The sequence below is a fragment of the Engystomops pustulosus genome, chromosome 9 (assembly GCF_040894005.1).
Source record: "Engystomops pustulosus chromosome 9, aEngPut4.maternal, whole genome shotgun sequence".
Classification (NCBI taxonomy): Eukaryota; Metazoa; Chordata; class Amphibia; order Anura; family Leptodactylidae; genus Engystomops; species Engystomops pustulosus.
Genome location: NC_092419.1, coordinates 11,552,678 through 11,578,020, shown reverse-complemented (window position 1 = coordinate 11,578,020; position 25,343 = coordinate 11,552,678). Strand labels below are relative to the sequence as shown.

Here is a 25,343-nt window from a genome sequence, read left to right as displayed (position 1 = left end):
CTTACCTTCACTTGGTCCGAGGTGGTGAATTCCGGCGCGATGAGATGACTTTCAGCGCAGCAGCGCCACCTGGTGGACGGCGGAAGAACTACATTCATAAATCCCGGCCGGACCCGAATGCAGAGCAGAGAACGCGCCGCTGGATCGCGACTGGACCGGGTAAGTAAATGTGCCCCGTTGTGTACATTAGACAACCCCTGGGGGGCATAACGGGCCTCACGAAATTCACTCAACACAGGATCCTCTATTGGGACGCCAACTGTTCTCTGTGGAAGAATGTGGTGGCAGATGTTTCGTTCTCCTGCAGCGCCCCCGCAGGAGACTTGAGAATTGCAAGCATTGGGTCCTCCAGAGAAAGAACTGTACAAGACACGTATATATATATATATATATATATATACACGGGAATCCTCACATCAACTTCCGGAGGATTAGGGAAGCTCCCGAATGTGATCTACTGGATCTTAAGTCTTGTTAAGGTGTCATCATATCCTACAAGAACTGTTTTATATCGGTGGAGGTCCGTTTACATAGGTGAGCATAAGAGACCAGGAGAAGTGTTTCGAGGGGCAGGATTGACGACCCCACGGAACGAGAAGAGATGTAAATAGGACCAAGAGCAAGATGGAGGCCAAGGTCAGGCGCTTAATCCAGAGGCAAAGAGAACATGAAGGTCTGGAGGAGGATTTCTGCAGATCCATATGTGACAAGTCATCCCTGACAAGAGAGAAGAATCAGAGGATTAGTGGTGGCCACTAGGGGGAGCTCAATGAACACGTTTTCATTATTCAATCAATGCCCCCTAGTGGTAGCAGTATTATTAATTTTTCTTTTAAAGGGAACCGTCACCACATTTTTCACAAATACAGGTAGTGGCAGGTTCCTATAGAGCCCTAGTAACTATCTGACACCCTTCTTTTAGCTAAAAAAAAAGTTACCCTCAAAATCCCTATAAAATCAGGAGCAAGTTGAAAGGGCGTGGCCTAATGTCATGTGATCAGGGTGACATCATCAAAGCTCCTTTAGCTACTCAACATTAGCAAACTGCACCCCATGTACATATATGACCACATAAAGCAATCGCAGCAGCCTGCATGGGACTTCTACTCCTCTCCATGCTGCTGCTGTGATTTCATGTAATACAATATGCTGTGATTTCATGAGATATATGCTTGGTGTACCGTTTTCTAATGCTAAAAATCTAAAAAGGACCTGCAATGATGTCACCCTGGTCACATGACATTACAGCTACATACAGAGATAGCAAGGGGGGGAGCTGCTGGATTCAGCTCAAGGAGGCCACGCCCACATCGACTCTCTGTAGCCATGCTTAGATACCAGGTAAAGTTGAATATATGGGAATCTCAGGGGAATCATTTTTAGCTAAAAGAAAGTTGTCGGTTAGTTACTAGGGCTCTATAGGAACCTGTCACTACCGGTATTTGTGGTGTCGGGTTCCCTTTAATGCTGCTGTAGAACGCTGACATGTTCTCATAATTCTGTACAATCCCTTTAAATCAAAGAGTCAAAATGAGTTTGTTATTAAAGTTTTTTTTACCCATTTTCCATGAGAATTGAGACGTCCGGCTTTGTAGACTTCAGAGTCCTCTTTGCGTCCTAGAACATAAAGACGACATATGGAAATAAGGCCCCGCCCATCTATAACTCAAGCACATGAATGGCTGTATATATACGTGTAGCACGCGGCCCCATTCATCACTTTGGGCAGTACGGCCTCCATTTATACTCTCCCTAGTGACAACCAACAGGTGTGAGTGCCCCCTAGTGGACAAGCAGAAAAATTTTGAAAATTTTGTTTGGGACCCTAAACCAACTACAGGTCCTCATGAACCTATGGTTTAGGATCCTAAACCACAGGTCCATGAGGACCCTAAACAACAGGTCCTAAAATGGCCTGTATGAGGTCTGTACGTGGAGAAAAGGTACAAAAAAAATAACTTTTTTTACTTACCTAGATGCGAGTGTGATGAGACACATTGGACATCTGGCGTCTCCTCTTGCGATGCAGCAGTTGATGCCAGGATACTGTCCCAGCTTCATTGCGCATGCGCCATAGGACTTGGCCTATAAGGACCTGTGGGTGGTTTAGTGTCCCAAATAGCCCCCTGACAGGTTCCCTTTAAGTCTAACACAATGACAGTGGCTTGTCTGGTTCCTTATGCGTTGTGTAATACTTTGGCGCACTGTTTTAATGGTGTACGAGTATCTCACCTGGTTCCGGGTCACTCGCTTCTTCTTCCTCTGACGTCTCCTCTGTCCAGAGGACGGGTTGTTAATCTCCTTCCCATGGGAAGTCAATGGACCATCATCAGTGGTTTTCCAGGAATATTCAGGGAAATCAAAATGACCGCCCTTCCTGTTTCCAAAATCGGGCTCATCCATGGGGCGGGAATCTGAGATAAAAGTGAAATGGATCATTAAATACTTCACGTTTATTGGTCGGCTACAGTCCTCTTATTCAAAGTTATTACTAACGTGCACCCCAATTCTGCAGCAGGAACAAAGTGCACCAAAAAAAATGATGCCCACTTCCCCATTAATGAAGCACACTCCACAGTACAGATTGCAGTAGCTTTGATAAATGTGGGCCATACAGATTACGAAATACAATTTTGGTTACCTGTAATGGCCACTAGGGGATGTACACTGCATAATGGGGGTCATTTACTAAGGGCCCGATTCGCGTTTTCCCGACGTGTTACCCGAATATTTCCGATTTGCGCCGATTTTCCCTGTATTGCCCCGGGATTTTGGCGCACGCGATCGGATTGTGGCGCATCGGCGCCGGCATGCACGCGACGGAAATCGGGGGGCGTGGCCGAGCTAAAAGCCGATGGATTTGGAAAAACCGCCGCATTTAAAACAATAAAAGTGTCGCTTGGGACGCGCTTACCTTCACTTGGTCCGGCTCGGTGAAGTTGAGTGCGTTCAGATGCTTTTCAGCACAGCAGCGCCACCTGGTGGACGGCGGAGGAACTACCTTGATGAATCCCGGACGGACCCGAATCCAGTGCAGAGAACGCACCGCTGCATCACGAATGGACCGGGTAAGTAAATCTGCCCCAGTGACTTTCACAGTTCCCATAGAAGTCAGTGAGAGTTGTATAAATGCATATACTCCTCCTAGAGGTGGGTGGGGGAATTACAATGATGCTTAAACGGGAGCAGCTGTCAGTAATCTAAGCTCCTCCTACAGTGGGGAAGATTTAAAGATGGCAATAGTGGGTTATGTATTCGACTGAATTAAAATAAAATAATCTAAAAATTAGGCATTTATACATTTTGCTGCACTTTTAGAATCATATTGTAATTGCAAAATTGTAATTAAGGTGATGAACTATGTCAAATGTGATGAACTTTGTATGAAATACAGAGAAGCTATGGTTACAGTCCATCATAAATATCTCATGCAAGGTTGGTGGGGGCCCCTTGGCACAACTTCTGGTGGGGGCCCCCACTGAATATAGCCCATAAGTGATACACAAATTCAATATTATCATTAATATTCTAAACTTTCTCCTGCTTATATGTCAGTCTAACTGCTGGACTAGCTGCCACATTAGCACTGGCAGTAGTATTGCCATTCCCAAGCGCCACAGCTTCTCTGAGATTTCCCTTTCCTCCTCTCACAAATCACTTGGTGGGTTGGGGGAAGGAAGGCCAAGTGATCTGTAAGGAGGTAAACCTAACACTGATTGGCTAGGACTTGGCTTGGAACCAGTGTTAGGTACTAAGGGGGAAGTCATACAGAGTATGGGCAGGCTGCGCCACCACACTCTCACTGTCACAGCAGCCAACTTATGAGGAAAGTGGTGGGGGCCCAGGGGTGCGCGCCCTGGGAGCCCTTCCCATAATCCAGCCCTGCATGGAGTACACTCACCAGAAAGGGAGATGACGTCTTGTCCGATGTCCATTTCCAGTTGTAGAAGAGCGTTTGGCAGTGCCTATGGAGTTAGGACAGACAAGTCACTCAGCACTTATCATTTAATAAGGAAGATGTCCTGGGTCAAAATGAAATTCCTTGGAATTGTGAAAATTTAGTCTATAGATGGTGACTGGCATTGCAGCCCATCTCGGCTATTGGGTTGAATCCTCATTCTAGACACATTCATGTACAAAAGTGTTTTAGTATAGGAAAACTAACCTAGTTATCCCATGGTCAACACCCCATGGGGGTACCTTCACTGTATGTACAGTGAGATCTGAAATAAAGCAAATACTAGCACTACAATCAAAAACCAATGTACTTACATGTGTATTTTCCATCTGTCCTTGGCCAAGCATCTTTTCTTGAGTCCATTCGAAGTGATAGGTCTTCTGAGGTGGAGCATGGTTGGCATGAAGATCTCCCAGAGGTTCCTTGGCTGCATATCGTCTCACATTAGAATAAGTGATACCAGAATGTGAGCTGAGACTGCTCCGAGATCCCTCACTCCTCTGGGAAATTTTCCAGGGTGCTGGTGAAGGAATTGTATGGTAATTGTGGATTCTGAATTGTGGATATATGAATATTGGATGACAATCGAAAGGTTTAAGTACCAGAGGTGGCTGTGTAGAAGGACTCTTGCCCATCGTGAGAACTAGATCCACCAACATCACCTAATGGGTCCCACTCCAGCTCTACAGGCAACGCCGTTTTGGTATAAGGACCATTAACTGGACCTGCATGTTCTTCACCTTCAATGTCCACATCTAAGAACACATCTGAGGAGCCCGATGATAGATGTTCTATGGCACTGTCCAGGAAGTCATCTTCAAATACCTTCAAGAGAACCAATTAGAATCATGATAACCAGTAATTCCTCCAATTATACCTTAAAATACTAATGACTTCTTATATCACTTTCAATAGTGAAGACCAGTAGATGATCTTCTTATTCCTTGTCTTCAAGGACTTGGAGGAGCACGGAGAGTCCTTCAAGATCTGAGACCAACATGACAATATGGTTGCATGGAATTACCATAGAAATTAAAGACCGTAGCCCAAAATCTAGAAATCTGTGTCCAAATTGTCAATAAGTTTAATACTATGGGGAGATGATCAGACCCCACATACCAGTTTGGTGCTCACAAGTCTTTTCTGTAGGCGAGAGAGACGGATGTAGATCTGTTGGCAGTATGAGCCCAGCTCGGTCATCTCCACCTCAAGGTCTGCGGCATCTCGAGGGTCGCTGTCATCTATTAGTTGGTCTCCTCGCTCTAGAAGACCTTCTACCCTTTTCATATTGCTCCAGACATCCTCCTGGAAGGCCTGGAAATAAAGGATTATCTCAAGCTCTGATACTGTTCCTGTAATGTAAGACAATGGGGGTCATTTACTAAGGGCCCGATTCGCGTTTTCCCAACGTGTTACTCGAATATTTCCGATTTGTGCCCATTTCCCCTGTATTGCCTCGGGATTTTGGTGCACGCGATCGGATTGTGGCGCATCGGCGCTGGCATGCACGCGACGGAAATCGGGGTGCGTGGCCGAGCGAAAACCTGACAGATTCGGAAAAACCGCCGCATTAAAAAAAAAATGCACTTACCTTCACTCGGCCCAGCTCGGTGTATTCCAGTGCGTTCCGATGCTCTTCAGCATGGATAGGGCCTAACTTGCTGATCAGTGAGGGCCTCAGTGCTGACACCTCCACAGATCGCGAGAACAAGGTGTCCACCGAAGACGGCCACACATGACCGTTCTGCTCCATCAATCTCTATGGAGCTGACGGAGATCACCGAGCGCGGCTCATTTTTCTGACGGACCGACAAGGGGTCCAACGGACCCCCTGTTCTCGCGATCATGCATAGGGCCTAACTTAAATTTGTGGCAAGTCCCCTTTAATGTAGCCTTGTTTGAGCTTAGATATTTGAACAGAATTCTCCATACTAATTCTGTTTGGTCTCCATAATTGCTGGTTCCTTTGGACCATGCTTACATGTTCATCATGGTTCTGCCCGGTCTACGTTAACCTGAACTTAGACTTGTCTTAGACATCTGATCCATAGTACTACATGACCCGATCTGCTAGATCTCTATCCAGTTTGTCTACTCTCCAAAATTAACATAGAATCCATACCTTCAGACGTTACTATTGAATGTTATCCTACCTGAACTTATCTAGATGTTATCCAATTGTTGACTACCTTACGGCTCCCAATGACTGGGTCTAGCCTATATTTTAAACCTAAGTCATGGGCAAGCAAGGGTGCTATAGATGAATTGGGCCACCGATACATTTGAGGTAGATATTAGGCTTGTGACCTTTTGAAGGATGTTTCCTAAATGTCTGTTACTATCCATTACCCTAATAACATGAAGAATTCCAGCATCTCCTAATCTTATGAAGTAAAGAGAACATGACATCCATTGACATGACCATTACTCCTTAGTTCGAGCTTTCATACCCTCAGTTGTTGTATTTTCTCTGTAGAGTTGCCCCCATAGATATACTCCACATTAGATAATTCTAGGTCCATCTCCGTCAGGCAAAGTTTCATGTCATCCTGGTCAGTTTCAAACTCTTCCCTTTGCTGGACCCTGGACTGTGGGAAAGATGAGACAAAACAATAGTTGCATCTCATAGTCTTATACAACTAACTCAACTCCAGGTGAGATCTTCACTTACCTTCAATGTTCTGTGTATGGTTTCTGCCTCGCCCTCCAGACTGTCCCATAATGTGTTCACCTCCTGCATCCTACTCCGGAGAACGCTGGGAAGAAGCATCTGCTGAGGGGTCTGGGTGAGTTTCCAGTACTGTCTGTTTAGAGACTCCAGGTCTAATAATTTCTCGCGCATTTCTTTATGTAGGACCTACAATGGTGGAGATGGAGGTTGGAGAATAATCGTTCTCTAATAGTTTGTAAAAACAAGGTAAAGGGGATTTTTGGGAACAGTACCTCATACTTCCTCAGTGCCAGTTTAGCTTCTCGGTGAAGGGTCTTAAATGAGTTTCCTTGAGATGCGGTTATCTGAGCGGTCTGTAGCCAATCCTCGAAACGGGAGAGAGAGTCTAAGAATTGTTCACACAGTAGTCTGTCCTGATCCATGCTGGTGGAGAAATTGGTACACAAGAATATTTTAAAGAAGCCAATGGGATAGTTGAGATGGGATAGAAGAGTTTGGTGGGACCAGTTGACCACTTTATCTCCAAAGGACCTTGGGTCAGAGAAGATAGTGTTACACCCTACGCACAACAATTATGTTGTTATTACTCACCGAACTTTATTTTCCAGTGATGCCTGGCATACTTCACATTCCTGGACTGGGTTCTCTCCCTCGGAGATTGGATCAAACTTAGATGTTGCTCCAGAAGAAAACTTATGAGAACAGCTTTGGGGCATTTCGAGGTTTTTACCATGAGTGTTGGTGAACAATGTATTCTCCGGCGACGTAGAACAAGTGAAGTCTTGAGCTGGAGGAGTGTCAGAATAAGTAGAAGAATTCACAACTTCACTGTTCACTGAAGAGTCAACGAGGTTAGGGCTGTAGTTGGATTGGGTGGACAACTCTCTACAATGTCCCCCATCAAGTAAATGGTTGACAGATGTCTCAACACTGGGGTGAATCTCTGTAGATGTAAGAGACTGGCAACTCTTGATGGACCATGGAGTGAGATTGGCAAAGTTTGGGTTGTTACATTTAGAGGAATGGGTTGTAGCATTCATCTGTGGGGGAGCGATAGCATTAAGGATATTGCTTGACAGATCTAAATAGTTTGGAGACTGTGTCTTTTGAGGGGTTCTACATGGAGAAGGTATTTCAGAATGGTTTTGGGATGAACAGTCAACCCTAGAAGACACAACATTGTTGGCCATGGTACCACATGGAGGATAACAAGTGAAATGAGATGAAGACATCGGAGGTGGGAAGCCATTGGGCAACTCACAAGTGCAGACACAGGGAAAATCATCAGCGGAACAGTTCTCAGACAGGGGGTTACTTTGACCTTCCATAATGGTTTTGGCATCCTGGTTGTCAACCTGGCAGGTGAGCGCTGAGGAATCTCCGTGTACAGATAACATTGGTAAGTAGTAACTTAGGTCTTCAGTTGGCGGTGTCATGTAGCACGAGGAGGAATCCAGATGAGATTTAGTGTAGTTGATTGTTCTGGATGTAGAAGCTCCATTCATTTTTGGCATAAAGGAACGTTCAGATTGGCCATGTTCAGATATGGGTTTGCTGTCTTGAAGTGTATATGTCATTTGGGTTACAGAAGTCAAGTTCTGACATGTGGTGGATGAGGATTCAGCTTGACAGGAGCACTTCAAAGATGACTTAGAGGGAGTGAAAGAGGCAGGTTGTGGTGTAGAAGAACCATTCATTGGAGATAAAGAGTGGTTGAAGCTCTGCAATGTGGCGGTGCCATTCAGAAGTAATGAAGAGGAACGTTCAGCTTGGGATTTAGATATGTCGGTGTACTCAGTTATGGATGAGTGGTCCTCAAACCTTATAGGGGAACATCGAAATTGAGATAGGGAAGAAGAGTCCTGACAAGATGTCGAGGAGAAATATTCAGTTTGGGAAGGGAAGTTCAGGGGCGATAGAGATGATGAGGCTCGTTCTGATGTAGAAGAACAGTCCTGAGGAGCAATAGAAGAAATATTTGAGAGCAGGGCAGGGGAGGACTCAACTTTGGTTTCAATGGAGACAGTTTCATGAGAAGTGCAATTCAGTAGAGGGAAAGATGAGGGGAAATCTGATAGATCTGAAGATGAGGGGGAACCAGGAAGGGAGAAAGAGGGATCATTCATGAAGATAGCGTCTTCTTCTCTCATGACTCCATAATGTGCGATCCTTCTGTGAAAATAATATGAAAGAGATAATAAGTGTAAAATGATTAGCACATAATATCGGTGTTACTCATAGTTTATTACTGTGACCGACAGTCACATCTCCTTATGGTATCGCTACAGAAAATGTATCACAAAAGGACTGGTTCCTTAAAATATTATATGTGAATGAGCTCATAGTAGTCAATGGGGCTGAAAACCGCCAAATTCATATATAGGGGCTCATTTACTAAGGGTCCCACGACCGCATTTCCGTCGGGTTTTCCGACGTTTTCGGGGATCATGCCTCTGGGACAGGTATTTAGCAGGTGATTGTGTCGCACGCGATCGGATTTTGCCGCAATTGCGCCGGCTTTCATGCAAATCGGGGGGTGGGAAGTCGGACGATCCGACGGATTTGGACAAACCTCAGAATTTAAAGTAAAAATTGTGTCACATCCAATGCACTTACATGCACCAGGAAGAAGAAGGTGAACTCCGGGGACCTGATCGGGGAAGGGACACATGCAGGATATCAGGCGCAGGATCTTAGTGACTCCCCGCACAGCCCATTATACACGGACAATGCACTTACATGCACCAGGAAGAAGAAGGTGAACTCCGGGGACCTGATCGGGGAAGGGACACATGCAGGATATCAGGCGCAGGATCTTAGTGACTCCCCGCACAGCCCATTATACACGGACAATGCACTTACATACACCAGGAAGAAGAAGGTGAACTCCAGGGACCTGAGCGGGGAAGCGACACATGCAGGATATCGGGGGCACGATCTTAGTGACTCCCCGCACAGCGCATTATACACGGACAATGCACTTACATGCACCAGGAAGAAGAAGGTGAACTCCGGGTACCTGAGTGGGGAAGCGACACATGCAGGATATCAGGGCACGATCTTAGTGACTCCCCGCACAGCGCATTATACACGGACAATGCACTTACATGCACCAGGAAGAAGAAGGTGAACTCCAGGGACCTGAACGGGGAAGTGACACATGCAGGATATCGGCACACGATCTTAGTGACTCCCCGCACAGCGCATTATACACGGACAATGCACTTACATGCACCAGGAAGAAGAAGGTGAACTCCGGGGACCTGAGCGGGGAAGCGACACATGCAGGATATCGGGCGCACGATCTTATTGAATCGCGGCAGATGTGCATTATACACGGACAATGTACTTTCGGGAACTCCTCCGGACCGGGTAAGTAAATGTTCCCCATAAACTTTCGGGGGCCATATCTTTTGATCAGGGGCTCTGCAACATTGTACCATTTTAGGTTTGGTATCAGATTTGCTCTTAATGGTAAAAAGACTTTTTTAAGAAGTTTGACATTTTAAAAGGCAGGTAATGTGTCTTATGTGTAATATGTTGCATGGCAGAGAGTGTATGGCCTGTGGCATTGTGCATTCTGTCTCATCTGTCATTGGGGAGCTTGATATTGCGCCCCCAGGATTTGGCTTGGTCTCTGTAGTGGCATAAACATTTCGTTTTACCTGTTCTATGATATTATGTGATACGTCATATACATTTTACACAACTATAGGATCTGACTTCTCATCCCTCCTAATGATTTTGTATAAACAGGCAGTCCCTGACTTAAAGAGGACATGTCATGGAGATCTGGGACACTAAGCTATTTCGGACCGGTGGTTTAGTCTCCCAAATTGCCCTTTATTATGTCCCTTCATGGCCGCTGATCAAAATAAAAAAACCTTTGCACTTACCTTAGTCCGGTGCATCGTGTGCATGCGCAGTGAAGCCGATGTACTACATCAGGGTTTCACTGCACATGTGCACATGCACAATAAAGCCAGGGTGTAGTACATCGGCTTCATTAAAGAATTGCGACAGCGCCTCATCGGATTCATCTCTAGGTAAGTACAAAGTCTTTTTTCTTTACATTGCCGGCACACAGGGACTTGGTAAAAGTTGATTTGGGACACTAAACCACTGGTCCTTAAGGAGCCCTCTGGGTGATTTAGTGTCCCAAATCACTATGACAGGTCTACTTTAAGAACATCCGACTTACAGCCAACTCCTAGTTACAGACAGACCTCCTGAACATTAGCCCCAGGCTGCAATGATCAACTGGGAGAGGTGTGAAAGGGTCTGCTATTAAGCTTTATTGTAAAACCTTGTTCTGATGACAAACCCAAAATTTTGAAAGTTCAAATCCAAAATTTGGTCTGCAGTTACGCCTACAATATATATCTGGTCTGTCAACTTAAGAACACACCAACAGAACCCATCCTGTACATAACCCAGGGGCTGCCTCTGCTTGTATACAGAGTGTTTATTATCAAATCCCACTTTGAAGTCTGCCCTTAATTGCCAGGGTTTGTGGATGCCAAGCCAAGGCAAACCTAAGTAAATGGGATGGCTTGTTCCTGAAATTTTGGAATAATCTGTTAAAATTCAGAAATGTTGCCAACAATCTATCATTTGGAATGTTATGTAACAATGTTCTATTGCGTAACAATATAACTGGGGGGTGATACTTATGGAAGACACACAATTATCGGCACTGCTATTTATCCAAGCTTTGCTCAAGAGCTCCCCCAGTGGTCATTGTAGGCTATACAAATTTTGTCATGTAAAGCATCCCCCCCAACCTAGGAAAAAGTATTACAGACAGTCCCCGGGTTACGTACAAAATAGGTTCTGGAGGTTTGTTCTTAAGTTGAATTTGTATGCAAGTCAGAACTGTATCTTTTATCATTGTAATCCCAGACAGAATTTTTTTGGACAATTGGATTTTAAAAATGTTGGGTTGTTATAAGAACCAGGATTAACAATAAAGCTTCATTACAGACGCCTCTGATAACTGTTACAGCTGATTATTGTAGCCAAGTACAGTAATTTAACAATACCCAGAGGTCCATTTGTAACTAGGGGTCGTCTGTAAGTCGGGTGTTCTTAAGTAGGGGACCACCTGTACTACATATATTGGGGGTCATTTACTAAGGGTCCGATTCGCGTTTTCCCGACGTGTTACCCGAATATTTCCGATTTGCGCCGATTGTACCTGAATTGCCCCGGGATTTTGGCGCACGCGATCGGATTGTGGCGCATCAGCGCTGGCATGCACGCAACGGAAATCGGGGGGCGTGGCCGAACGAAAACCAGATGGATTCGGAAAAACCGCCGCATTTAAGACAAAAAATGTGTCGTGAAAATTACACTTACCTTCACCAGGTATAGGCCGGTGAATTTCAGGGCATTCCAGCGCGCCTCCGGGGAACTACAGCGCAGACTGCCACCTGGTGGACGGCGGAGGAACTGCCTTAGTGAATCCCGGCCGGACCCGAATCCAGCGCAGAGAACGCGCCGCTGGATCGCGAACGGACCGGGTAAGTAAATCTGCCCCATTATGTTTAATAAGGTTCTCTTGGTTCTTATTACGGTGCCTCCATTAATTTAGACACATCCCCCAATCGAGGTCTCACTAATATGTTGCCTGAAAGTCTTAAACACAGCCCTTCCATAAACCGGTACAATACAGGGGGCATCTTAAGGAAGACCCCCGATGGGAATAAAGCAATGGAAGAACCATGAGCAGAACAGGGGGATCAGATATTTTTGCTTACTATAAAGTCAAATTTTGGTTTTTTTTTGGGCGGAAAGTCACTTTAAAATGAGAACATTCATGTCTGTGCAGGGCGTTTGGTGCTTTGTATCAGAAGAATCAGTATAACGATTAATAAAGAGTTAATTAGGACAAATACAACGTCCACCCCCATTGTAATCACTTCCGAGAACCAAACATAAGGACCTAATGATTATTTTAGGGTACAATAATTATTATAATTTCACAATGGGCAAGGTTTTATACTTACATCACATCATTATAATTAATGAAGGAGCTAATTTTGGGTAGTGAAGTCACTAATTGTCCTTTGGCCCAACAGTTGGATCCTGGAAGTGCACGTTTCCAGTGCGGTTTTTAAAAGGTGAAGATTCCATATTGTCAAGATTCCATGTTAAAATCACAATTCACCCTGAAATCTCATCCTGCCCCATTCATCTGTATAAAGAAGAGCTCCCCCTGCTGGTAGGACTGATATTACCATGATAACTAAAGACCTATACTAGTATTATGACAGCGTGACAATGTAAAGATGACAAATAATAGAGGATAAGGTGATACTTATAGGATTACAGGCACGTAGCTTTCATGCTCAATGTCTATGCTAATTACCTGCCCCCCCATCCCAGCGCAGGCACAGCCCCACCGTATACATACCTAGACTGTATGGGGGTGAAATGCCCAGGGTAGTGTCTATCACAGCGGACAAGGGATTTCCACGTGGACGCCCCTGTGATGTGTTGTCAGGTTTCGGGTTAGTATGTGTCCAAAGTCCAGAGTAACGTCTCCCTGACACCGCGCCAAAGCAAACAACAACCCAACCACACACTGCCCTATAAATAGTATATGATACCCCCACTACTCAGGGCATAACGACAACACAATATGTTATGTGCACAAGACCAGAGAGGTGACACCTTCCTGATCACTGATCGTGGGGATCTACATAACGTTCTGGGAGATACCATGTGGCCCCCAATGCCCCATCCTGTAATATAGGACACAACTCATAGGGCAGAATTAGAATCACCAAAAGTTTATGTGAATACTGACTTTTTTATACAAAATTTTTCACATGCAATTAAAAACATAAAAATTACAACGCTGAACATACAGCAAATACTGTATAATGACTACTCAAAGGAAATCTACCACCAGGATGAAGGATAGTAAACCAAGCACACTGACATACTGGTGTGCGCCCCCTCTGGCAGGATCTCTCTTATTAGCTGCTTTCAATTATGCAAATGAGCACAGGCGTTAATGGAGCCCCTTAGGCTTATTTGCATAATTTTGAAAGCCTTTTTTTGTAAAAACCAGGGCATAAGAAACTGAAAGAATTGCAGATTCTGTCAGAGGGGGCACACACCAGTATGTCAGTGTGCTTGGTGTACATTCCTTCATCCTGGTGGTAGATTTTCTTTAAAAAGGAATCCGTCATCAGTTTTGACCATAATAAAACTGCAGAAAGTGCCAAGTATAGACCTCATAGTAGATCTGTGTAATCATACCTTTGTATGTTTAGTAAGTAGCAGCAGGACTGTGAAAAGTGAATTTTTAATCCAGGTTTGCAGCTTCTGGGTAGGTCTTTCTGCTCCTTGCAATGGACTGTTCCACAGCCCCATCCATCTGCTCTGAGTGACTGCTGTAAGCATCCAACCAAAATCTTGATACAGCAGTGGGGAGGGGCTGTAAAGCACCGCAGTACAGAGCAGAAAGCTCTTCAGGCTGATAGACCTGCCCATAGCACATACAAGAGCTGCAGAGCTGTATTATAACGTACACAAAGGTATGGCTACACAGATCTCCAGGGCTGCCATCTAATAGTGTCTGCAGCATTGCAGGGTCAAAACTGCTGACAGATTCCCTTTAAACTACTATGGACCACGGACCAAAGACAAAATAACGACCTCAGATCAGGATCACCAAATAAATATGGATACCAGACTAAACCGATGAAGTGAAGTCCCATAATATAGACCCCAGACTAACAGGGTGCAGTCACACGTCACGTTTAATGCATTGTAAACAGCTGTTAACACTTGCGTTTACAAAACGCAAATGTTAACGCTCGCAGTAACGCACGTGCGAACAATGTGTTAACAAACACATGCGTTAACGTGGTGTTAACACATGCGTTAACATTGCAAGCTGTTTAATTAGGCAAATCTCTAACAGGCCGCTGTTGCAATGCGTTTTTTTTAAAACGCATTCGTTAAATGCGACGTGTGACCGCACCCACACTCTGAGACCAGACATATCAATGATATAGGACATGATTGATGATTTCTGACCCTATAAGTGGTGTCTATACACTAAGCCATGGCACAGGGGCTTGTGGGCACTGGACCTGGTACCAAGGATTTAGGACCCCCAGATAAACATCAAACTGGATAACATTGCTCCAACTAGGGTCCCTATATCTGTGCCGTCACAGGACATTATGGTGACATCTGGCAAAGGACCTTTGTGCCAAACGAAGGTCTTACATCCCTGTTGTAGGGAATTCTCCCAGGTCCTGGAGGTTCATCATTTTCGTCTCACCTTGGTGGATCCGTGTTTTGTTTCATGGGCCGCTGGGAATGGTCGTTCTGTGCCAACGATAGCAAGTGACATAGAGATAGCGACTGCGCCCCTGGGACTGGCAGCAAAACACTGGATGATGTTATGTAAGCAGAGAACCGGCATGACTCAAACCGTCTGCAAACACCACAAATAATTACCCGCCATTCTCATGCCAAATTATAACGAGTCTAATCTTATAGACAATGGGGGAGGGGGGGGCCCATAATCAAAATCACCCCACCACTCCCATACAGAACGAGAATACATAGAACAATTGGGACGGAGCCCGTGCAGCCCCAGATCACACAGTCCTTGTCTGATTACTGGTAAATATTAGGGAAGAACAAGTCTTCTCCATCTGGGATGGACTTCATGACTGGACACGGTCAGAATCCATGTAGTCATCCCCCATGGAGGAAATGAATGGTCATGGTGATTGTTGTCAAGAACTTCTAGTTGAAAGGGTCAAAAACTTTTATCCCACTAAACTTCAAGCCCCCAAAATATGAAACGTCCTTCCCCTCTTTTAGGTTAAATCTCACCCGTTTCTGTAAAAGTCATGTGCAAATAAAGTGAGAAGAGTCACTTTCTGCTATGAGATGAGTCATGTTGAGAGGCTTTCACACTGGACTATCTGAACCAGCTACAACTAAGCTTCTGATATCATATTAAAGATAAGAATTTCATCTTTTAGATCACACCAGGCTTGTGGTTCTGTGATTTACAGAGCCAGAGATGCAGAAAACAAAAGAAATTACTTTTATTGCTTTTACAACTATATCTTTATCTGCCAGTAGCTCTGGTTCTGTAGATCACAGAAGGGGTTTTCCAACAAAGCAAATTAACTTGCTGATCGGTGGGGTCACACTCCTCGTAGCACCGCTGTGATGGCCGGAGTAGCCGGTCGCGCTCGCGCAGGCTTCCCTGTTTCTGTTGATAGGGCCTCACTTGTTTTGTGGAAAAACACCTTTTAAAGACGAGATTCTCATTTTTAAGTTGAGCAGATGGTACTAGGTACGACAGAGCCCAAAATGAGTGCATATTACTGTCACTACTCCTTCAACTGCTAAAAGTGACTCATCTCAGACAAAAGGTGTCTCTTCTCAACTCATTTGTTTATAATTTTGGATGAGATTTTTTTTTTTTATAGGTGAACAGGTGAGATTTCATGTAAAAAAAGAGGGAATTCTAGAAAGGGCATTTATACCCTAAGGCTATGGGAGGGGGTTGGTGGTTTAAGTAGGTAAAATCTAGTGACAGGTTCCCTTTAACAGTGGCCTTAAGATAATGTTGCGCACTGTAGACCGTCTGCAGACAAATGTTTCTTCTTTTTATACAGGGGGAATATTGGGGAGGCCAAGTACCCATTACATAGAGAGTGGGTCACACTAGGGGGCACTATACCATGTGAGGGCCACAGGACAAGGCCATTATATGACAGCAGGGCATGCTGGGAGTTGTAGTCACATACAGCCAGAGAGATTGTGCAATGTCTTCTCTTCCTATAAATCTAGTATTTATTAGCGGCCGGCAGGAGGGGCAAATAATATGTTTGTACAGTCCTCCCTTTATACGCTTACGGAGGAGATGACACTTTTGCCTCCTTTCATGTGGCAGGTTTATGGCCATTTGGCAACTGCTAATTATGTTTACAAGGTAAAAAGCAGAGATATTCAGGAGTTTATACTGGGTGATGTCTGTCATTTCCAAGCCCGTGTTAATGATTACTGGCCAGCAGGTGCGGGGTTAATGGAGGGATGCGGACCGGATGGTGGTTGTAGTTATAAAGAATGGGAGTACAGGTTAGACATATCCAGCGCAAATTTGTAAATTAAATTGGAAATGGCGTAACTACAAGAGACTGAGCCCCATAGCAGATTTCTGCATGGAGCCCCCCATCCCCTTAAAAGAAAATAGACATATTTGTACAGACATGTTTATACAATCACACACATTTATACACACATTTATATACTTATATACACACACACACACATTTATATACTTATATACACACACACACACACACACACACACACACACACACATTTTTACACACATTTATATACACATTTATATACTTATATACACACATTTATTCACACTTTTATATACTTATATACACACACACACACACATTTATACACACATTTATACACACACACATAAAGCTCTACACTCATACACACCTTCATATACTTGTACACACATACATACATACATACAGTGTATACAGAATATACACACATACAGCATATATATATGTGCATTTTTGGTGTGCATGTGGTGGTGTCATGTCGGTGGGAGGCTGTGCAGGCAGATGTGCTGGAGGGCTCTGCGGGCAGGTCGCAGATGAGGTGTGCAGGAGGGCCTGGTCAGCGCAGCAGGAGTGGCCCCATTACATTGCTGGCATCATACGCCTGTTATTGCTGTCCTGTTGCTATGCCCAAGCGTCCCTGTCAGCGGGGAGAGATGGGTGCGGGAGAACAGCATTGATAAATTTTGGTTCCGTCGTCTATCCCGGGCCCCCGTGCAACGCCGGCCTCTGCTGCCTACTCGCTGGCCTCTGCTGCCTACTCGCTGGCCTCTGCTGCCTACTCGCTGGCCTCTGCTGCCTACTCGCTGGCCTCTGCTGCCTACTCGCTGGCCTCTGCTGCCTACTCGCTGGCCTCTGCTGCCTACTCGCTGGCCTCTGCTGCCTACTCGCTGGCCTCTGCTGCCTACTCGCTGGCCTCTGCTGCCTACTCGCTGGCCTCTGCTGCCTACTCGCTGGCCTCTGCTGCCTACTCGCTGGCCTCTGCTGCCTACTCGCTGGCCTCTGCTGCCTACTCGCTGGCCCCTGCTGCCTACTCGCTGGCCTCTGCTGCCTACTCGCTGGCCTCTGCTGCCTACTCGCTGGCCCCTGCTGCCTACTCGCTGGCCCCTGCTGCCTACTCGCTGGCCCCTGCTGCCTACTCGCTGGCCCCTGCTGCCTACTCGCTGGCCCCTGCTGCCTACTCGCTGGCCCCTGCTGCCTACTCGCTGGCCCCTGCTGTGTACTCACTGGCAAAGTGTAGTTAAAAAGTTTCTTTTAGGGGAAAGGCAGGGCCGGCGCTAGCGCTGGGCATACCTGGGCAATTGCCGGGGCCCAGAGCTGCTGGGGGGCCCACATAAGGCTGTACATAAGGAATCCTTGGGGGTGAGGGGGGCTGTATATAAAATAGCCATAATGGGGCTGTATGATAAACTAGGGAATATTTAAGGGAACAGGAGCTTTAGTCTCATTTTTAATGCCGCCATGTGAGTTCACTGCAAAGGGACCCACTGAGGCTCTGTTACCAGGGGCCTCCTGAAACCTGGAGCCGACCCTGCGGAAAGACATAGCTAAAACGGGTGCAGTTGCAACTGGGTCCAGGATTGGATTGGAGCCCTGCCACTTCTAATAATATCTCTAGACTCTCTACTAGAATCTCTAATAAATTATCTTCACAGGTATCTACAAGCTACAATACAAACAGCGCCCCCTACTAACCGAATTTTCATGCAAATTTTTTTTTTTAGAAGCAGCGCTCCAAAAGAATTTTCCTTTTTTTATTCCACCGCAGATGTGATACACCCTCTCTCATTATCATTATAGTAATATAGCTACGAAAAACTCATTAACTTAAAGCAGGAGATCCCCAAGATAATAGAGCGTTACAACAGATGAGGTGAGAGAGATAGGAAGGGCGTTGCGGTGACATGGCGCCTCTAGTATAGAGCTTCTCTGCAAACCACTGATAATTTCCATATTTCTATGGGACGTGATAAGGGATGAGCCTCGTTCTGCAGAGTCACAGAGATACACATAAGACGTCATTGTTCCATCTGCCCCTCATTATCCATCATGTAAATCTCCAGCGCTCAGACCCGGCCCCATACACGTCCAGTGACCCGTTCTAATGAGAGCGAAACCGGCGGCCACCAAATATACAATGATGTAGTCATTCGCCCTCCTGTCTATGCTTCCCTTGTGTGTACAAGGCTTTGGGGTGCTCCATACAGGTCCTACTATCTGTGATACAGTATTGGGGACCAGGGGGGTAACTAGGAGAAGCAGGGCCCCAAAGCAAACTTGTGAATGGGGCCCCATACCCCTTTAAAAAAATTACATATTTGTATACTCACTTAGTCACACACATTTATACACCCACATATACATATATTTAAATACTTATATATATAGATACACATACAGCACAAACACACACACACCATATACACCCACACAGCATATACACATATGCACACACATATATAACATGTATGCATCATATACACACATACAGCAAATACACATATACATACAATACCATATACACACATACAGCAAATACACATACACATACAATACCATATACAGACATACAGTATATACACACATACAGCAAATACACATATACATACAATATCATATACAGACATATAGCATATACACACATACAGCAAATACACATATACATACAAAACCATATACAGACATACAACATATACACACATATAGCAAATACACATATACATAGAATACCATATACAGACATACAGCATACACACTCCCAATACCCCAGATGCTGAGGCCCCCTGACACTATGGGCCCCATATGGCTGCTACCCCTGTAGTAATGCCCCTGTTGGGGACCCCTATCCTGCAGCGTTGAATGTGCACTCCTGCTTCTCTCCATTCACTTCTATACTAGTTCAGAATCCACCCAGAATAAAATCCGTGCTGAAGATTCTAAATTTTCAGTATGGAAAGATTAGTCACCTTAAAGGGATTGTCCATTGAACATACCTTAGCTCCTATCCACAGGATAAGGGATAAGTTACGGATCACTGTTGAAACACATGCATGCTCAGCCGAGCCCAGTATGCATGTGAATGGGGTAGTCTGGAAGCCTAGTTATATGTTATAAGCCCTTGTTTTCTGTCTTATGTTGTGATGTGTACTTGGTCTTTGATAGCTGTCAATGGCCAAATCCCATAATCCAAAACCCCAGCTGAGTGTGCACGTATCCCCAATAACATAGGGGAATAACTGCTGCCAAGGATGTAGAGCAAATTAAAGTCCAAAGTCTTATACACCCCCTTTATATCAGGGGAGAGTCAGGATACTGCCACACAGTCCTGTGGGTTATGGATAAGCAGCCCCAGTGGGGATAAGTCTCCTGCAGAACATTGCACCACGTGATGTGCATCTACCTGCGCTGGATAAACAAGCTGAAGACTGAGCGCCATTTCATACCAGGCCAAAGACACTCAGTCAATATTTGCAGTGCGTTACAGACAGGTCAGATGGGATCTACACAGGGATCTTTTATAAACACAGAGCACTGGATAAAGCGTCAGCTCTTGGGACGAGTACATGAGGCACCTCCTGCCCCTAAACCATCACAGCTGCCGTCAGTCATCACCTTTATCCTAGGTGCTTATATAAGATTAGTCAGGGCAGGTCGCGGGGTGAAAAGTACACGGGGCGCCGCTGCTCTCCGATATGGAGTATTGATTTATGTAATCATGGAACACGTTCGCAGCAAATAGCAGCAGGAATCGGGAGTCTGATTACCCAGAGGAATTGGTCGTCTCTTTTGACGCTTATCTTGGGGTTGGACATTGATATTCGAAGGGTTAATACAGCTCCCAAAAGACTATGCTATGTAGGGAGACCATGGACCCGGTATGGATATAGATACAGCATCAGCCTTGGTTTTATAAGAGATAAGGGGCCGCCAGATACCAATAGGAAAAGCGTCATCTGATCCACCTGTTGTGTGGGTTCATATAAGGAGAAACCTTATAAATCGGCGGAAATTTATCATAAAACCGGCGGCACACGTTGCGTTGTGAACTCGTTTTTGGGCCGTTTTAAAGCAGTCTGTTAAAAAACGCATCCCTTTTTGACCGGTTTTACCAATTATCTTAATTAAAACGGGTCAAAAACACATGCGTTTTTTAACGGACTGCTTAAAAACGGGTTAAAAACGCCACCTGTGCCGCCGGCCTCAGTCTTTTAGAGCAGAAGTATTCTAGTTGCCCATGGCAACCAATCAAAGCTCGGCTTTCATTTTCCAACAGCTGTTTATAAAATGAAAGCTGAGCTCTGATTGGTTTCCATGGGCAACTAAAACAGTTTTACCTCAGAAACTTGATCAAACTCCCCCTATGTGTATATATATATATATATATATATATATATATACACCTGCGCCCAATCCTACCCCAGCAGGTGTACTACATTTACCCCGCAGTCATCTCGGCTCTGTCCTACTAATCCCTAATCTTCCATCATCACAAGCAGGACGTCTGATAACCATCTTGACCTCCTGCTATGTGATCCCTGGGACTAGTATTAGGTAACGCGCACCGCTGATCCCGAACCCCCGATCTTATCACTACATCCTGGATATGATCTCCGCATGATCTGGATTATACAAGGATAACAGATATAGCAGAGCTGAATTTCCCATTTCAACTTTAAAATGGAACCAGTCACCAGGTTTTACCCCACTGAACTTCTAGTCCCCTCAGGTCGGGTATGACATGCCCTTTCTAAATTTCCTCCTTTATGTGAAATCTCACACGTCCCAAAAAATCTGTCCCAAAAATCGGCAAATATGACTCTTCTCATCCCATTTCCATGTGAGATGAGTCAAGTTTAAAGGTTGCAGGGTAGTGCCATTTCAGAAGCTCCTAGTTTCTGTTATGTAGCACCTAGAAACACGCTTTTTGTGTCATATTAAGGATAAGAATTTCACCTTTCAGATCCTAATGGTTACGCTTCTGTGAGCTACAGAACTTCAGATACAGACAGCTAAAAGTAGGCAGGAACTGGATCTTTATCTGCAGTTTGCATTTCTAACCATGTCTTTAGCTGCCTGTATCTCTGGTTGTGTAGCTCAAAAAGCCATAAGCCTGAAACATGAGATCTGTATCTTTAATATGACACAAAAAGCATGTTTCTAGGTGCTATAGAACAGAAGATACAGGCTTCTGAATTGACACTACCCCTGCAACCACTAAACTTGACTCATCTCATGTGATAATGAGGTGAGAAGAGTCACATTTTACTGTTTTTACATAAAAAAGGGAATTCTAGAAAGGACCTAGTAGTTTAGTGGGGTAAAACCCAGTGACATGTTCCCTTATAATTTGTTCAATGCACTTAATTTAAGAGGACACAAAACGTTGTCCTTTTTTTTTCCAAGCTGCAACGAACTCGTCTTTGCTACATCTATAACGCTCATGACTCTGCTCAGTTCACAGTTTAGGGCTGGTTATACCTCTCCGACGCAGACGGTTACTGTTGGTAAACAGAGATGTCGTAAAAACGTTCATACAACACAGGCGCACAATCAGCCCTGCTACATCTCCTCTGTGCACACACAGCTCTGCTACATCTCCTCTGCGCACACACAGCTCTGCTACATCGCCTGCCTTCTGTATGTGAGATCAAAACCGTATTGTCCTACAAAACCGCAGACGCGCTTGTTAACTGTTGCCTTGCCTGCCAGCTGTATGCAAACTTAGTCATTGTTATGGTGGCACCGGACAAACTCAGCACTGATACATTGTAACGAATTGGAACACAGAATGGAACACGGAATGTATCGTTCTAATTTATGGATAACGGACGTTTAGCTTACGGCAATCAGATCTATCCCCCACCCCCTACCTTATTACAGGTCTTGTGGGGGTCCTGGGTCAGGGATGCTTCCAGATGATGTGCTCTCCTGACATTTGTGGTGCTGTCTTGCTCCCGGGGAGGGGCGTCTGTAGTCACACCCATAGGGGGCGAGACCGATTCGGGTTACCTGACCCAGGTAAAGAGGAGGCTCTGCCTCTCACATGCTACTCAGCAGACCGCAGCTCGCTGATTGTTTAACCCATTGGATGCTGAAACCTAAAGCAGCTCTGATAGCAGGATGCACATTGTTATAACATCTACTTACAGTATCCGTGTGGGGGCAATGCAGACACCGAGAGGGGGGTCCTGCTGGGTCGCCCGAAACTTCTCCTTGTAATTTAGAGCTTTGTGCAGCATAAAGGAGACGGTCACGGAGATGATGAGTCAGACAAATACTGGGCAGATAAAGAACACAACACGGTAAACAGGTCTGAAAACTGATCCTGTACGAGGAAGTGAAGCCTTTATCTTGAAAAACACAATGCCCCACATGACGGAGGGGCTCCTTATCGCCCTGGAACTTTTTAGGATAGGTTTTGAGATGTCGTTGCACATTGCCACAAAACCTAGTAAAGCGTAATACACCTGATTCATATGTGTTAATCAACCTGTATGCACGAAGCTCCAGAGCTCCCCCTAGTTGTCGCTACAGGCAGGTAGAATTTTATGATTTTCCTTTATGTCTAAGCAGAGAATTTAGGACCCCGCATCAGGAACTCTGAGCGGGAACAGGATCGTTCACAATGTACATGGTAAACGTGTTAATCAACCTGTATGCAGGAATATACTGAGCTCCCCCTAGTGGTGGCTGCAGTAAGGTACAATTTTATCATCTTTATCTATACAGAATATTTGGGGAACTGTATCCAGAAAACACAATATTTTTTTAAAGGGGAATGTCCTCAATGTACATGATACATGTGTGTTGATCAACCTGTGTGCAGAAGGATCCTGGGTTCATCCTAGTGGTGGCTGCAGGAAAGTAGAATTTTATGATATTCCTCTAGATCTATGCAGAGTTTTTAGGACACTGTATCAAGAAAAATGAACAATTTAATGAATGGGATACATGATACATACATGTTAATCAACCTGTATTCAAGAAGCTCCTGTGCTCCCCCTAGTGGTGGCTTCAGGCAGGTAGAATTTTATGATTTTCCTCTGTGTCTAAGCAGAGTATTTAGGGCTCTGTATCAGGAAAACTGAACAATCTATTAAAGTGGATTGTGCACAACGTACATAATACTTGTGTTGATTAACTTGTATGCAGGAAGCTCCTGTGCTCTCCCTAGTGGTGGCTGCAGGCTGCAGAACTTTATAATTTTCCCCCATGTCTATGTTGAATATTTTGGGCACCTTCAACAATTTATCAAAGAGGATTGTGCACAAAGTACATAATACATGCGTGTTGATAAACTCCTGAGCTCCCCCTAGTGGTGGCTGCAGGCGGGTAGAATTTTATAGTCTTTTTCTATGCCCGTGCAGAATATTTGGGGCACTGTATAAGGAAAACTGAACAATTTACTGAAGGGCGTTGTCCACAATGTACTTTATACAAACGTGTTGCTCAACCTGTATACATGAAGCTCCTCCTAGTGGTGGCTGTTGGCAGGAAGAATTTTATGGTTTTCCTCTATGTTCATGAAGAGTATTCAAACTATATTCAAAGCATGGGGAAGAGTTGTACATCATGAGGGTCGAACTGCTCGGACCCTGGGATCACCAGAATCCCATGTATCACATGTGAACCCCAGAACAATTGTAAAGCGCCACAGTATATGATGGTGCTATATAAATACAAATTATTATAATTGTTCTCTGTGCTGCTGACATTACACCTGGTCATTATATACCAATATCTGTTGCCCTGGTCACAAAGTAATGTAAATTACCCTACAAATCTATATTTAAAGGGATAGTACACTTACACAAATCAATAATGAGAGGTGACTAGGCACGAGTAATTACGGTTGTCTGGACTATACCTAGCATGTTAAAGTATGATGAGAGTAGTAGTTAGGCTACATTCACACGGCCATATGGGGGACGTATATAAGGCCGACGTAGATACGCTGTATATAAGTACCCCATAGGCAGTAATGGGCTCACGGCGCCGTACGTGAGCGGCATGGTGCAGCGTCTTACCGTTCCGTAGCCAGGAGAAAGAAAGGACAGCTCCGTTCTCTGTGTAGTGGTCAGACCAGGTTACTGCAGATCAGCTCCTGTCTATATGAAAAAGTACTAAGCTGCAGTGACATTGTTCAGCCACTATACAGTGAACGGCGCTGTCCACTTCCTGTTTCTTTATCTGCTAGGTGGCACAGCTCATTTTTGGGGGTGCTGGGGGTCAGATCCCTCAAATGTCAATGATATTGGGAACCGATTCGTAATATTTTAGGACCAGAAAACCCCTTTAAGATGCGCTCTGCTATGAGCAGGGACCTGTAGATGCAGTTGGTCAGCTTCCTACCATTATACGTACACTATAACGATAATTCAAGCCCATTGATCCTGCATCGACCGAGAGACATAGGTGGAACCAACCCTCCGCAAACAGAACCAGCGTCTCAGTGGACCCGGAGTGTGATGTATCATATATGTAAATATTAAAGGAAAATATTGCTGGAAGGAAGGTGAAGCGCCTTTTGTACAGTAGTGGCCATGCAGGGTATTGCAGCTTAGTCTGGTTCACT

General features: G+C 44.9%; 1 protein-coding gene across 1 annotated transcript; it reads right to left on the bottom strand.

Moving 5' to 3' along the window:
* Positions 1 to 182: 182 nt before the first annotated feature.
* LOC140077521 (uncharacterized) lies at positions 183 to 22,746 on the bottom strand. Its single transcript, XM_072124766.1, has 12 exons — positions 22,639 to 22,746; positions 7,221 to 8,801; positions 6,902 to 7,052; positions 6,630 to 6,815; positions 6,409 to 6,546; positions 5,078 to 5,272; positions 4,561 to 4,783; positions 4,273 to 4,478; positions 3,902 to 3,965; positions 2,233 to 2,414; positions 1,559 to 1,617; positions 183 to 717 (listed from the first exon to the last, which is right to left on the bottom strand). Exons 2-12 carry the CDS (start codon positions 8,777 to 8,779, stop codon positions 507 to 509), a joined length of 3,174 nt encoding a protein of 1,057 aa, XP_071980867.1. The 5' UTR covers positions 8,780 to 8,801; positions 22,639 to 22,746; the 3' UTR covers positions 183 to 506.
* Positions 22,747 to 25,343: the final 2,597 nt, after the last annotated feature.

What these genes read in the sequence shown, in the direction of transcription:
- LOC140077521 (XM_072124766.1), bottom strand. Translation starts at nt 8,779, where the DNA reads ATGAGAGAAGAAGACGCTATCTTCATGAATGATCCCTCTTTCTCCCTT. An exon ending in AGACGTCATCTCCCTTTCTG is followed by an intron (nt 2,415 to 3,901) that starts GTGAGTGTACTC and finishes CTTTTATCTCAG; the next exon opens with ATTCCCGCCCCATGGATGAG. An exon ending in AGCGAGTGACCCGGAACCAG is followed by an intron (nt 1,618 to 2,232) that starts GTGAGATACTCG and finishes TTTATGTTCTAG; the next exon opens with GACGCAAAGAGGACTCTGAA.